The sequence below is a fragment of the Mauremys mutica genome, chromosome 4 (assembly GCF_020497125.1).
Source record: "Mauremys mutica isolate MM-2020 ecotype Southern chromosome 4, ASM2049712v1, whole genome shotgun sequence".
NCBI classification, from domain to species: domain Eukaryota; kingdom Metazoa; phylum Chordata; order Testudines; family Geoemydidae; genus Mauremys; species Mauremys mutica.
Window position 1 is genome coordinate 8,291,770 of NC_059075.1, and position 16,026 is coordinate 8,307,795.

At 49.5% G+C, this 16,026-nt stretch overlaps 1 protein-coding gene across 1 annotated transcript; it reads left to right on the forward strand.

Moving 5' to 3' along the window:
* Nucleotides 1–273: 273 nt before the first annotated feature.
* PTGER2 (prostaglandin E receptor 2) lies at nucleotides 274–12,975 on the forward strand. Its single transcript, XM_045015558.1, has 2 exons — nucleotides 274–1,330; nucleotides 11,284–12,975. The coding sequence occupies exons 1-2, from the start codon at nucleotides 497–499 to the stop codon at nucleotides 11,527–11,529; spliced, it is 1,080 nt and encodes a 359-aa protein (XP_044871493.1). The 5' UTR covers nucleotides 274–496; the 3' UTR covers nucleotides 11,530–12,975.
* The last annotated feature ends 3,051 nt before the right edge of the window (nucleotides 12,976–16,026 follow it).

The following is a 16,026-nucleotide window of genomic DNA, read 5'->3' on the forward strand; positions in this document are numbered from 1 at the left end:
AGGAGCGCGCAGGGGGCGGTGGCGGGGCTCCCCGGCTGGGGCAGGGAGGTGCGCAAGGGGGGCGGGGGGCTCCAGCTGCTGGGAGGGAGGGAGGAGCGCGCAGGGGCGGTGGCGGGGCTCCCCGGCGCGGGCAGGGAGGTGCGCAAGGGGGGGCTCCGAGGAGCCAGCTGCTGGGAGGGAGGAACGCGCAAGGGGCGGTGGCGGGGCTCCCCGGCGCGGGCAGGGAGGTGCGCAAGGGGGGGGCTCCGAGGATCCAGCTGTGGGAAGGGAGGACGGAGCCTCTCCCCGCACTGCCCCGGCCGGAGGGGGAGGGACCCTGAGCGGCGGGCAGCTGCGCCAGGGGAGGCGGCTCCGCGCTCCAGCTGTTGGCGAGGGAGGAGCTGCGGGCGCCTCTGGCTGCGCGCCGGGGGAGCCCGGCGAGGGGCCGGCCCGGCGCGCCTCTGCCTGGTGCTGCGCTCACGTCCCAGTGCCGGGCAGCGGGCGGGCGGGCGCGACCATGAGCGGGGACGGCTCTGCCCAGCGCTGCGACCACCAGCAGCCGTTGCCGGCGGAGGAGAGCCCGGCCATCAGCGCCGTCATGTTCTCGGCCGGGCTGCTGGGCAACCTGACGGCGCTGGCGCTGCTGGCCCGGCACCGGCTGGGACGGCGCGGCCGGCCGCTCTCCCTCTTCCACGTGCTGGTGACCGTCCTGGTGCTCACCGACCTGCTGGGCACCTGCCTGGTCAGCCCCGTGGTGCTGGCCTCCTACGGCCGCAACCGCACGCTGCTGGCGCTGGCCGAGGGCGGGCGGCTCTGCCTCTACTTCGCCTTCGCCATGAGCTTCTTCGGCCTGGCCACCATGCTGGTGCTGTTCGCCATGGCGCTGGAGCGCTGCCTGGCCCTGGGCCGGCCCTACCTCTACGAGCGCTTCCTCCGCCGCCGCTCGGCGCTGCCGCTGGCCCTGCCGGCCCTCTACGCCCTCGCCGCCGCCTTCTGCGCCCTGCCGCTGCTGGGCTTCGGCCGCTACGTGCAGTACTGCCCGGGCACCTGGTGCTTCATCCAGATGCGCCTAGGGCGCGCCGCGCAGGAAGCCCCCGGCGCCTGGGAGGACGCCTACTCGCTGCTCTACGCCACGCTGCTGCTGCTGCTCATCCTGGCCGTGCTGCTCTGCAACCTGAGCGTCATCCGCAACCTGGTGGGCATGCACCGCCGCGGGCAGACCTCCCGCCGCCTGGCCTCGCTGGAGCAGCCCGCCGGGCGCCGCAGGCTCTCCATGTCCGAGGAGGTGGATCACCTCATCCTGCTGGCCATCATGACCATCACCTTCATCGTCTGCTCCCTGCCCTTCACGGTGAGCGAGGGCAGGGGCCGGGCCCCCTGGATAACTCCTGCCCTGGGGGGGGACTCCCGCCCCTGGGGCCTTCTCCCCCGGCCCCCTCGCTAGCCCTGCCCTGGGGCCTTCTCCCCCGGCCCCCTCGCTAGCCCTGCCCTGGGGCCTTCTCCCCCGGCCCCCTCGCTAGCCCTGCCCTGGGGGCCTCCCGCACCTGGGGCCTTCTCCCCCGGCCCCCTCGCTAGCCCTGCCCTGGGGGCCTCCCCCACCTGGGGCCTTCTCCCCCGGCCCCCTTGCTAGCCCTGCCCTGGGGGCGTCCCCGACCTGGGGCCTTCTCCTCCGGCCCCCTCGCTAGCCCTGCCCTGGGGGCCTCCCGCACCGGGGCCTTCTCCCCCGGCCCCCTCGCTAGCCCTACCCTGGGGGCCTCCCGCACCTGGGGCCTTCTCCCCCGGCCCCCTTGCTAGCCCTGCCCTGGGGGCCTCCCGCACCTGGGGCCTTCTCCCCCGGCCCCCTTGCTAGCCCTGCCCTGGGGGCCTCCCGCACCTGGGGCCTTCTCCCCCGGCCCCCTTGCTAGCCCTGCCCTGGGGGGACTCCCACACCGGGGGCCTTCTCCGGCCCCCTCGCTAGCCCTGCCCTGGGGGGACTCCCACACCTGGGGCCTTCTCCCCCAGCCCCCTCACTAGCCCTGCCCTGGGGGCGTCCCGCACCTGGGGCCTTCTCCCCCGGCCCCCTTGCTAATCCCTCCCCTTGGGGGCCTCCTGCACCTGTCCCTTCTTCTCTGCCTGTGGCACATACTAGCCTGGTCTCCTGTGGGCTGTTTGGTTTAGTGTGCTGGTGCTAAGGCTCTGTGAGACACAGGTCAGACTAGATCCATGTTTCTTAGTGACCGGCCCATGGACCGGCCCCGGTCCCCGAGATCAAAAAGGTTGAGAAACACTGGATTAGGAACACTGAGCTGGGGTTGGAGGGTTGTCCTTTCTGGGTTTAAATTCTGACTCTCCAACAAAATTATTTTTAGTCCCCAAATTAAAAAGAAACCCCTAGAGATGAGGGCGCCAGGCAGCCCCACTGAGTTGCAGGATTAAGGCACAGTAACTCCTCACTTAACATTCCTGAAAAATGCGACTTTAAGTGAAACGATGTTAAGCGAATCCAATTTCCCCATAAGAATTAATGTAAATGAGGGGGTTAGGTTCCTGGGAAATGTTTTTCACCAGACAAAAGATATATGTATATTATATATATATATATCTTTTGTGGCAGAGCTCTGACCTTGCTCCTGTGGGTCCTGCGCTTCTAGGCGGTTTATGCCAGCCTCAGTGGCTCACTGTGACCCTCCACGTAGCCCTTCTCTCTCTAGGGCCAGGGTTACAGTCTACTGAGCCCTTTTCATCATAGGCCTGCAAGGAGGTAGGTGAGAGAACTCCCACAGTCTCTGTTCAGGTCCCTGTCCTGACAGGGACCTGACTTCCCCTTCCAGGAGCTGTTCCTGTAGTGGTGGGTTGGGGGGAACCCAGGCCCACCCTCTACTCCACGTTCCAGCCCAGGGACCCTAATGGTAGCAGCTGTTGGCAGCCAACCTTTCACTGCCAGAGTTGCTACATTTCCCTGGGCCACTTCCCCACAGCTCTCCTGCTTCTCCCTTCTTCACCCTTACCTTAGGGCTCCTTTAACGATGGTTTGAGGGTGTCTTCAGTAACCAGCCCTTCAGCCGCACTTCCTCTCCCCTGCCTGACTGGAGTGAGCCCTTTTTATAGTATCAGCAGGGCCTTAATTAGAGTCAGGTGGTCACATTAACTGAATGGCCTCACCTGACTCTTTGCAGGTTAATTAGAGTCAGGTGTTCCCATTAGCCTGGAGCAGCCCCTGCTCTGGTCAGTCAGGGAACAGAAAACTGTTAATCCAGTGGCCAGTATATCTGCCTTCTGCTATACCCAACTGGCCTGGGTCTATCACAATACATATATATATATATAATACACACACACACGGTCTAAGTTTTAAACAATTTAAGACTGGTACACAGTGATGATGATTGTGAAGCTTGGCTGAAGTGGAGGAGTCAGAGGGTGGGATATTTCCCTTTCTGCTAAATGATGAATGAGCAATTGGCTGAGCCCTCAAGGGTTAACTCTCTCTCTACAAGAGGCAGCAGGAATGGAGGGAGAGATGCGCATTTCCCTTAAGTACACTGCCTTGTTAATTAGATCAGCTTGCTGATAGGCAGCTGTTGCAAGCTCCCTCTGTCCTGAGTTCTGGTCTGTCCCCCCTGCTCTATGGAAGATGGGGTAAGTGGGGTGCAGGAGCAGGGGGGCACCCTGACATTAGCCCCCCTCTTCCTTCCCTCCTCCCTGCACAGCAAGCAGGAGTCTCGGGGAGCAGCTCCAAGGCAGAGGGCAGGAGCAGCACATGGCAGTGGGGGGAGGGACACAGCTGAACTGCAGGCAGCTGCTGCACAGGGAACTATGGGGAGCTGATAGGGGGGCTGCCAGTCCACCCTGGTTCCAAGCCCCCACCAGCCAGCTGCAAGGGGCTGCTCTTCCTGCAAGCAGTGGACAAAGCAGGTGGCTGCCAAACGATGTTAGAAGGGAGCATTACGCAACTTTAAACGAGCACGTGAGGAGTTACTGCACTAGACTAGACTGAAGCACAAAGATCCTTGCTCTGTTCCTGGCTCTGCCACAGCTTCCCTGACCAGATCTCTTCGGCTACATCTACGCTGCAGTAAAAGACCCGTGGCTCAGGGCTCTGGGACTCTACAATTGTTGTGTAGTCATTTGGGGTCACCCTGGAACCCATGCTCTGAAATCCCATGAGGGGAAAGGGTCTCAGAGCCTGGGCTTCAGCTCCGCTAGCCCAAGTCAGCTGATCCGGGCTCTGAGATGATGCCGTGGGCTTTTTATCACAGTATTGGCTCTGTGCTTCTGTTTCCTCATCTGTTAAATGGGGATAGCACTTTTCTAGCTCTCCGGGGACTCGTGAGGATAAATCCACTTTCTGGGAGCTGAGAGATGGTGGTGACAGGGCTCAAGATGCTTTCACAGGGCACTAGCGTGGCAGATGCTTGACCGAGGTTGCATGGATCCAGTGTAGGCCTGCGTCGCTGAGGTGACATGCCTTTGCCACTGGCACTGAGCTGTGCCATTTCGAAGGGGGTAGCAAGGTTGAAGGGGTTGGTGCAGTTGCAAGGAAGGAGTTGAGGTGACGTAGATCAGTGCACTTGCATGTGTCATAGTGAGGGTCACAAATCAGTAGGGCTCCATGACTGTAATTGACGTAACACAGGTCAGTTAAATTGCCAATGTGGAACCGAGGTTGCGTAGATAAATGCAGTTAGGTGAGTGTAGGGATGCCCAAAATCACTGGGGTTGGGTGGACATGGGTTGCTGTGGTGTCAGTGAGTGTGCATGCATCCATGCGGTTGAACACGTTTAAACAAGGATGTAGTTTTGCCCACTGAGCCAAGTTTTCAACTGTGAGGGGAAAGGATGCCTCAGCAAATACAGACAGACAACAGCCACTGCGCACACGAACACCCTCACCTGTACACAAATATTAAGTTCTATGTGAAAAAGCTGGCTTGCATGGTGTCCCTGGAGCTGAAGATTGTGTCCATAAACAAAGATATGATAGGAGAATATGCTCAACACACTTACAATTCATAAGAACTTTGAGCATATACATTACTTTTGACCTGAAAGCAGGAAAATGCTTGATAAAGGTATGTATTTTCCATAGTCGACAGGTAGGGAAACCAAGGCACACTGAGATTAAGTGTTTTGGACAATGGCAGGTTTGGAAATATAACCCTAGTTTTCTGCCTCCCAAGTTCTAACTGCTATAATGCTGCCTCTCAAAAATATAACCCATGTGACACAAGTAAAGAACTATAACCATTCTGACTTTCTCTTGTCGTTCAAATTAAATAGGACCCCTTAGGAGCTGCCATGTCACTCAACCCTTTACCAGTCGACAATATTCAGATAGTTTGATTCTTCCCACTTTTGAGGGAGCAGATGGTTTGGGTGATTTTTTCCTTCTGTTTCTCAATTCTTTTTTCCCTGGGAAAAGCAAAACCTGCCCAGACTGGGAATACGGCCAAAGCTAATTTTACATTGACATTAGATTGAGAGCGTTAGATTGACATTATCTTTCATTAGCACTTGGAGAGCTGAAAGGCCCAATGGACAAATTAACCACTGGACATGCTGCACCATTATTTTTGCATTTCAAGAGCGTGATAAAGGAAATGTAATAACATCTAGCAGCCGGTTGTGTTTCCTGTGGTCTTGGACTTGCAATCATCAGAGCTGCTCCACCACCAATTGATGGGCCTTACATTTGTTTAGGGGCTTTAGCTCTGCTCCGAATGGTACTTTCCCCCATCTGGCTGAGTCATGTGCAGACATGAGACGTAACTGCTGGTGTGCTTGTGACAGGAATTGTTGGAAGTACGTATACATTTGCAATGGGTCTGTTTTGGAAAGGAAGGTTTTTGCAGGCTGGTGAGCAGTATAAAGTGATCAGCCAGTTAAAAGTGCTCGATGGTAGAAGTGTAGTTTCTACCAGCCTAGCATTTGTACATAGGATCATTTCATTCAATCAGATATCTAGAAATCCCACTGACGGCCGCAAAGGAGAAATTCAAAATTGTTGTATTATCAGGTGAACAAGCATCATGAGTATGGAGAAGGGGGACACTGGAACTTTCACCTCAGGACACCATGTCCAGGTGCAAGTACCTAGTTCCTATGGCTTTGAGAACTGACTCACAACCAGTTACTTTCCTTTTAGCTTCAGGAGATTGTCTTTCTGGTCTCCTCTCTCCGTAGGAGAACATAGATATTGCCATAGAACAACAGACCAACTAGCTGTAGTCGCAGGTAGCAGAACAGGTCGGTGGCCAGTGGTGAATCTTTCACAGGAAAGCATATAAACCCTTATAAATGCACCCAGTTGTACAGCAGCATACTTTCTTCCTGACCCTACCTCTTTCTGCCCTGAAGCATGAGGACTGAAAGTCCTAAATTTATCCAGGTAATATAATTGTAGATACTCCTCATATTCCTTGCCATGCCTAATCTTTTTTTAATTAGACACATGTGGATGATGGTTGAATTTAGTGCCCATGAAGGTGATATACCAATAGCACCAGCTATAATGCCTACCCTGTATAAGCAGTTGTAGGGCAAAAAACTAACCAAGTCCTGTGTCATGACATGAGTTCTCAGAACATCTGCTGCTTTTAGTGACTAGAATGAGATGATTCAATTCACTTTCAGCTGCAGCATGTACAGGATTTGAACCCAGGTCGTTAGAAGTGAATGGCTAATGCATTAATTGTCTGTCTCAAACTCTTCAGCTCCCTTTTTAATACACAGCTTTAGAAGTTAGATACATCCGGTCTTGCTAAACGGCTCTGGGTTCATGGGGACCAGGACCTGAGACAGAGCAACTGGTGTCACATGAGTAAAATTTGCTGCATCATCTTCCCAGGAAGGATTGTCAATTCTTCCATAAAGTAGCAAAGAAGCATATTTAAGGAAGTAACTGATTTTGGCTGCCAGACATAGATTCATACAGTGGGTCAGAAACATGCTCATTGATTGCACCTACACACGCTGGTGAAGGGCACTATAGGCAACCTGCCATTAGACTGGATACAGTAATAAATGAGCCCTTAAGCATCTATTGACTTCGTTGCATTTTTGGATAAATGAAGTATCCCTTGACACGCTCAGCTCAGGGCTAGCTATGAAGCTCAGTGATGGATTCATTTTTGTGGTTTCACAGGCCCACATCTGGCAGGGGGGAGGGGGAGTGGAAGGGATGTTTTGAACGGGACTAGTCATACTTGTCACAGCTTCTCTAAATACCCGAGCCCGCTGATTGCTTCCTTAGGCATGTGAGGAGGAAAATAGGCTCCCTGGGGAATCTTAAATTGCAGTTGTCTAAAGCTGGTACTGAAAAATCTTCTGGGACTTTGAGGGCAAGCCGAGCCTCTCCCTCAGGCCTTCCTTTGGCATCCTCTCCTCATTTTTCTTTTAGCAACTCGACATTTTTGGGGGAGTAAAATGTAGGAATGTTCCATTTTGGCCTAAATTCTTGCCACTGGGTTGTCATGATAATGTAGCCCGCTGGCAAATTTAGCACTGCTGGGAGGGATTAGACCGGGGTGGGCAAACTTTTTGGCCTGAGGGCCACATTGAGGTTCCAAGACTGTATGGAGGGCCAGGTAGGGAGGGCTGTGCCTCCCCAAACAGCCTGGCCCCTGCCCCCTATCTTCCCCCTCCCACTTCCTGCCCCCTGACTGGCCCCCTCAGAACCTTTGACTCATCCAATCCCCCCTGCTCCTTGTCCCCTGACCGCCCCGACCCCTATCCACATCCCCGCCCTGTGACAGGCCCCATGGGACTCCCACACTTATCCAACCCCCCCTGTTCCCCGTCCCCTGACTGCCCCCCACCCAGAACCTCCACCCCATCCTCCCGCTCCCTGTCCCCTGACTGCCCCCGGGACCCTCTGCCCCTTATCCACCTCCCCGCCCCCTTACCATGCCGCTCAGAGCAGCATGTCCGGCAGTCATGCTGCCCGGCCAGAGCCAGCCATGCCGCCACGCTGCCCGGCAGGAGCTCGCAGCCCTGCTGCCCAGAGCACTGGTGGTACGGTGAGCTGAGGCTGCGGGGCAGGGGGGACAGCAGGGGAGGGGCTGGGGGCTGGCTGGCCTCCCTGGCCGGGAGCTCAAGGGCTGGGGGACGGTCCTGCGGGCCGTAGTTTGCTCACCTCTGGATTAGACATTGCTGTTGTGAAACAGACGGGCAGCCTCTCCTAGAGCGTGTAATCCCACCTTTAACATCACATTGTTCATGGTGTTGTTTGTAACACTGCACCTAGTGTAACCTGTCACCCAAGAAATATGCATTTAAAACCCCTAAATTGAAACATGACTGAACTGTCCAAACTCCCCTTAACCCGAGCTGAAATCTCCTGCTGATGGACCTAAAGCCAAAAGACATTAAGCCCATCAAAATGGAGACATGCAAAGATGAAGGTCTGAAGTTATGTCTTTAAATAACGCTTTTGTTATTTGCCATACGTATCAGATCTACAGAAAAAGAAGCCGCAAGCTCTCGGGTATAGGCCTGTGTGTCGGGACAGCCGGGCTTCTGTGGCCAGCTGCGTTGCTGAGTCATTCTGTGACCCAGAGCAAATTTCGCCCTCTCTCCGTACAGCTGGGGAGGCAAGGTACAATCAGGAGAACAGCCACCTAGCTTTGTAAAACGCTTCGAAACCTTGGGGTGAAAGCGATACCTAGTTGCAAAGTTTCATTACTAAAACAAGGACTTTTGCAGAAGGGACTCTGCATGTGCCATGTACAATGGTAATGGTACCTAAAAACAGGGCGGGGTGTTCATGCCCTCTTCATTTAATTTCCTGTTTGAGCGGATGTGACGGGTTGGATCACAGAACGCCCCCCCTGGGAGCTGCCACCTGATGTGCCAAGACTACCTCTGCTCCTGTTTTCCCTGCCAGCTCAGGACTCCAGCACTCTGTGTTGGAGCAGACGAGAGTGTCTGGCTCAGCAAGACAGGGTGCTGGAGTCCTGAGCTGGCAGGGAACAACCTGTCACAGCGGAGTTAGTCTGAAGAGGGATTCATTGAAGTGTATGTGAGTCCTTTCCATATAAATACATAGTGATGGGGAAACAGGCTTCTCTTTAGACTTTTTTCTCCATATGGAAGTTGTGCGACAGAGCAGGCTGCCACAGCTGATCGGTCCACCCTGCTGTTTGGATCCCTGCAGCTACCACACATGTGCAAAATGTCTGTGTGCTCAAGTATTTTCCAAATAAAGGCTTGGGATCGGTCCTAGGTCCGGTTCCGTTCAGTATCTTCATCAGTGATTTAGATAATGGCAGGGAGAGGACACTTACAAAGTCTGCAGATGATACCCAGCTGGGAGGGGTTGCAAGTGCTTTGGAGGATAGGATTAAAATTCAAAATGATCTGGACAAACTGGAGAAATGGTCTGAAGTAAATAGGATGAAATTCAATAAGGACAAATGCAAAGTGCTCCCTTTAGGAAGGAACAATCAGTTGCACACATACAAAAAGGGAAATGACTGTCTACGAAGGAGTACTGTGGAAAGTGATCTGGGGGTCATAGTGGAGCATAAGCTAAATATGAGTCAGCTGTGTAACGCTGCTTTTCTCTTTAACAAATATCATTCTGGGAAGTATTAGCAGGAGTGTTGTAAGCAAGACATGAGAAGTCATTCTTCTGCTCTACTCCACACTGATAAGGCTTCAAGGGGACTATTTTGAGCAGTTTTGGGTGCCACATTTCAGGAAAGATGTGGACAAACTGGAGAAAGTCCGGAAAAGAGCAACAAAAATGATTAAATGTATAGAAAACATGACCTCTGAGGGAAGATGGAAAAAATTGGGTTTGTTTAGTCTGGAGAAAAGACTAAGGAAGAAGATGATAACCATTTTCAAGTACATAAAAAGTTTGTTACAAGGAGGAGGTAGAAGAATTGCCTCATTAACCTCTGAGGATAGGACAAGAAGCAATGGGCTTAAATTGCACCACAGGCGGTTTAGGTTGGACATTAGGAAAAACTTCCTAGCTGTCAGGGTGGTTTAGCACTGGAATAAATTGCCTAGGGAGGTTATGGAATCTCCATCATTGGAGGTTTTTAAGAGCAGGTTGGACAAACACCTGTCAGGGATGGTCTAGATAATACTTAGTCCTGCCATGAGTGCAGGGGACTGGACTAGATGATCTCTTGAGGTCCCTTCCAGTCCTACGATTCTATGATTTATCCTTCCTCTCACTACCTGGGGGATAGAAAATGTGTAGGACTATAAAAAAGCCCTAAATCCAATGGTTCTTGTATAACGGGAACATTGAGAGAGCTGAACAAGAACAGAATTTTCCATTTCTCAGGAAATTCTTTGAGTTAACTCCCCCCTCCCCCCCCCCCCCCCCCCGCATTCTGGAACAAAACTAAAAAAGTTAATTCCCCACAAAAAGAAATTTGGAAAAAATTACTTTCTGGTTGGAACATTTTGTTCCGATTTTGATATTTAAAAAAAGTAGTTTTAAAACAAAATCCAAACATTCTGTTCTGCAAACGTTGAAGTGGAATGCTTCATCACGGTCAAAAAGCTTCCCCACCCTCCACCCCAATTAAATAGATGTGTTTCCGCGAAGTTTCACTTAACAAATCTGCATTTTGCAATGGAAAAATGTGTCGGAAAGTTCTTGATCAGCTCTGTATATTGTATAATGGAGAGAAGCTTGCATTGTGTGAGGCTGCTAATACTCTGCCTGTCCTGTGGATAAAAAGAGAATGTCAGTCTTTAGAGCTAGTCAGGAATTTTTTTTTTTTAAATGAAAAAAAAAAATCAATTTCTTAAAACCTAAACTGTTAATGAAACAGGGTGGAGTTTGACAAATTTCCTGACTTGAAAAAAGTGTTGAGGAGAAAAAAAAAAAGGTTTTGAAATTGTCAGTGTTGTTTTGACATATTCTACCAAAAAAATTGTAGTTTTCCAGTTCAAAATGACTTTTCCTTTTGAAATTTAAACTAATTAGACTGAAAAAGGGTAAAAACATTGAAATGACAAATCTTTGAAATCAACTTTTTGATTTACCCGAAATGAAAAAAAAAAAAAATTGGTTTCTCAGTTCACAAATATTTTCAAGATTTTGACTTTTCATCCCAAATCAAGACATGGAAAAAAATTTGAATTCTTGAAAATATTCACGAGGCACAAAAACAGTCTCCCACCCAGTGCTAGTCTTTAGGTCCACCAGCTTAGTATCTCGTTAGAACGAAATTCACTTAAAACAGTCAAAACAAAACATCTGTTGTGAATATAGAAGTTCCTTTGAAGTGGTGTCTTATACTTGTGCATCAAAATATTCCTATGATCAGTCTTGCATTTTATTTTCCTTTTGTTTTACAGATTCGTGCCTATATGAACAAGTTTATGCAAAACGAAGACTATAAGAAGGACCTTCTAGCGCTGAGGTTCTTAGCAATTAATCCAATTATTGACCCGTGGGTGTTTGTCATCCTTAGACCTTCGGTTCTGAGGGTAATCCGTTCTGTACTGTGCTGTCAGATGTCCCTAAAGACCCAAGAGAACATACAGACGACTCCTGCTGCAGAGTCAAAATCTAATAAGCAGATTGACCTTTGCAGGCAGTAGACCCAGCAGCTTTCAGTGGAAACATCTGGAAGATCATGCTGAAATGACTCCTCAGGGTAATGAACAAACTTAGACGTATAAACACGATGGGAAGCTGTGCTTTTTCGGTTAATAAACAAATAGATTTACTGTCCAATGGATTGAGCTGCAGTCTGGCTGACAAGACACGGCAGGATTTGTCAAAAAGCACAAGGGGAGTCCATTTAAAGTGAGTATTTTCTATTTATGGGATGGCATCCTCGAGGTTAATCAATAACTGGATTTCTGTTGCCACTAGACAGGCACTTTCACGTTGAACTAAAGACTCTAGTGCGTTTGAAACGCTAAGAAGCTAGTGGCTATTTACTGTAGTCTCGGAGACAAACGTTTTCTCTGACACTGTGCCTTGTGGTACAGTTTGGTGGGGAGACACAGAAGAGTTAATCATATAGCTTTGGCTTATTGGTTTGTTGTGAAACCCACCGAGTCCTTATCAGCTTCATGGAGGCTTAACTAGCCATTTATCTAACTACTGAAACTGAAGGCTTTAGACCCGCCCCGTGTATTTCTGTCTCGGAGATATCTGCATTGCCATGTGCCCTCGTATAACTACAGCCCTGCCCTGGGGTGCAGGGGAGGGCAGGACGGCTAAAGCGAGCTCCGCTTCTTGTCCAAGCGCACTACAGCTAGGGGAAGAAAAGCCAGCTGGGATCCCGTCTTGGGGCCAAAGCTGTTAGGAGGGGCAGAAGCAGGGTCACAGCTCTCTGCTCCAGAATCCTGATTTCTCGAGCATGGGTGGGGTCATGCTTAATGGTGGGCAAATGTCCGGTGTTGGAGCACTCAGCCCCTCCCCGCCACCTCCTCAACAACCTCTTGGATCGAAGGGCTTTGCTTTGGGCTGCAACCAGATGCCCATCCTCCACCTGTTTGGGCTGGTAGGATAAGGAGCCGAACGTGCATCTAAGCATGCGGCCGGTGCATCCGCTGGGGTGCGGCCTGCTGCCCGTCAGTGCTGGGAGAGGTGGCTGCTTGTGCAGAAGGAAGGAGGCTTCCCATGCCTTCTCTCTAGGGGTTTTCAAGGGGCCCCAACACCTTTGTATTGAGGTGCCTCTTCCCATGCAAGCCTGATACAGCCCTGTGCGCGACAGGTCTTTGCAGCCCCTGCTCATAGGCATTTTCCATAGAAGGATGGGGAAGAAATACCATGCAAGACACTCATGTAATCATCACATCTCATGCTAGGTAAAGCTGTGAGAATGACGACAGGAAGGCTTAAATATCGGGGAAATATTTCACAAGATATAGAGACCTTCTAATAGGCTGGCTGCTCCAGAGTGGCTGTCCTCACTGTTTCAGAGTGGTAGCCGTGTTAGTCTGTATCAGCAAAAAGAACAAGGAGTCCTTGTGGCACCTTAGATTGGAAGATCACCGATGAATTGTAGTTTTCTCAGGAAGGCAGTGGTGTCTCGAAGATAGCTGGGAGTGCTGGTAGCGTAGGGCCTGAGGAGAGAATCTACATAGCCAGACAATCCTGCTGTCAGGGTGCCAATGCCTGAGATGGTGGGGTGTCCAGGATTTCCAGGTGTATGGATCTTGGGTAGCAGATAGAATACCCCTGCTCGGGGCTCTAGGGGTGTGTCTGTGCAGATTTGTTCCTGTGCTTTTTCAGGGACTTTCTTGAGCAGATGGTGCAGTTTGTTACTCACACCTTCTTGTCAACTGTTTGAAATGGGCCATCCTGATTATCACTACAAACGTTTTTTTTCTCCTGCTGATAATAGCCCACCTTAATTGATTACTCTCGTTAGAGTTGGTATGGCAACACCCATTTTTTCATGTCCTCTGTGTGTATATATATCTTCCTACTGTATTTTCTACTCCATGCATCCGATGAAGTGGGTTTTAGCCCACAAAAGTTTATGCCCAAATAAATTTGTTAGTCTCTAAGGTGCCGCAAGGACTCCTCCTTGTTTGTCATCACTGTGATTCTAACCAGGAAGCTGCCTTCATTTTACATTATGGGCCTGCTCCCACAGAACTCATGGGGAGCTTTGCCATTGAGTTTGATGGAGGCAGGATAGCTGTCTCCTGTCCAAGCCCACCGTGTGCTGGAAAGACCTTTTTCCTAGCGTGACTGGCCCTGATTCAGTAGAGCACTTATGTTCTCGATGCTTTGCTTAATCAGGGCCCTAAGTTATGTCTTAAAGTCCCTCCCCTGAAAATGATACGGTTTCCCTTAAGCGTCGCATGTAAAGCAGGTTTTCAGACAGACTGTGGTATATTGTAGCTGACGCTGATATAGGGATGTCAGAATAGATCAGCAGCTGTCCTTTTGTCTGCTATGCCAAGGAGGATCCAGAGGTTCAGAGAGGGGTGGAGAGAAAATTGCCCCAAAAGAATTCCACAGGGTAAACATGAGGGCACATTTTGGAGGGTGGAGCTAAACTGACCCCATAATACAGAGGATAATGTTAGTTACCTAGGTCCGTAGTTCTCAACCTCTGCCCTAACCAGATCCCCTCCCATTTAATGAGATGGGAGTCTCAGGATGACCATGATCCACTGACAACCTAATAATACCCAACTCTTATTCTAGTGCCTTTCCTCAGTAGATTTCAAAGCACTTTACAAAGAAGGTCAGTAACGTTTTGCTCACTGGGAAACTGAGGCACTTTTTTTCTTTGTTAAACGTAAGAGGTTATTTTTATATGATAGCGTTATTTCCAATGGTCCAGGGTGTTGCTTTCTACTGAGATTTGTATTTAAATAAAAATGAATTCAGTTTGTCAGGTACGCACTCTCTGCTACGTATATTCTTGTCAATGGTATGTTATCAGGATTGGCTCATCTGTTAGTGGTTTCAGACCAAATTCTGCATTGATTTCACACCCTGTGCAATCCGTGCTGAAGTCCGTGCAAGAGGATCCAAACCCATTAAACTTCAGCTGAGAATGGCCTTTTCCCCTTCCCTTCTATGGGACCCTCATTGAAGTCAATGGACTTGCTTACACTAGAGATGAATTTGCCCAAATGGGATTACCCACGATAACTGGCACATGTTGCTCCACTTTCTTAAAAAACCCCAAAACGTACATGGTACTTTATCGCAAGTGGATCTTGTATATTTAAGAGTTTTATTCCTGTCTAAAAATACCCCAAATGAAAAGATTTGATGCTTTTTGTATTTCTGCATTTGATGTAATGTAAAATTACTATAATAAAAATCATCTTTCCAAAGTAACTGTCTGAATCATATGTGGTTTATGCAGAAGTCACAAGTCAGAAAATAGTCAGTCACATGGATGAAACATGTAGCCTACAAACTAGGTTACAACATAATGGGGGAATAAATAGAAGGAAAAGAAGGTTCAGTATAACATCAAGAACATTCTTGGGAAGGGTGACTAGGTGGGTTTATTCTAGAACTGGGTGGGAAATGGTTTTCCAATCCCTCAAATATTTGAAAATCTGAAGACCCCCACCCCCTCCACACACACAATCTCTGATGGTGACACAGTCAATATCTCAAAGATATCAGTGAACCAAAAAAACCAACATTCAGTTGAGGTCAACTGAAATGTTTCATTTCAATAACGTCAGAATGTTTTGTTTAGCTTTTGACTGTTTTTCTTTTAACCTACCTTCGCCTGTAATTAGCTTATATTTAAAAAAAAAAACAAAGCTCTTTCCAATTGGCAAACCAGAAACTTTCATTTTGAAATGTTTTTCCAATTTTTTTTTTTTAGTTAGGAGATTCATTGAGTCCAAGCCTCTTTTGGAGAAGTTTCAGATATGATGAATTGGCATTTTTAAACATTTTATGAAAAATTCCCCACAAGCTCTTGTTTATTCAGGGTTGAAAGACACAACTTCTGACCAGAACAAAAAATACTGAAACGAAGCAAGCAAGCATGACCGCCCCCTTACCCAGCGGTGTGATTAAATATCTATTTTTCCACAAGTGATGTGTCTCCCAAGTTACACAAATAGATTTGATGTTGAGCTGTTTGCTGGACAAGCATTGGAAACGTTGCTTTTCAGGATGGAAAGGACACCAACCATGAAGGAAATGCTGTTTTGACTCCTCTAATTCCAAGACACACACTTTCTCCCCAAATGACTTATTACAATCTAGAACTTTGCATGCTATTCGTAAGATACAAGTAATACTAGAGGGGTTGTGAATTTGGTCTCATCAAAAGAATTACTGAAGGTCAGGCATTTGATGCTGTTGATTTTTATACAGTCTGAATGGGTGTGAAGAAGGAAAGCCGCTAACAACAGAGATTGAAATAAAAGTCAGCAGTTGTGTAATTTGTCAGTTAGCCACTATCCACAGGAAGTTCTCTAGCCTCTGAAATGTGGGTGGGCAGATGACAGACACGGAATAATATTGCACAAGGGAGATGAAAATCTCTTCCTGGTTTAAGAATAAAAGACTGCACTTAGCTGCCATATTCTTAGCTGTTGTGGAGGTTTCAGTGATAAAGCTATGGTGTAGATTCAGTGCATAACCTT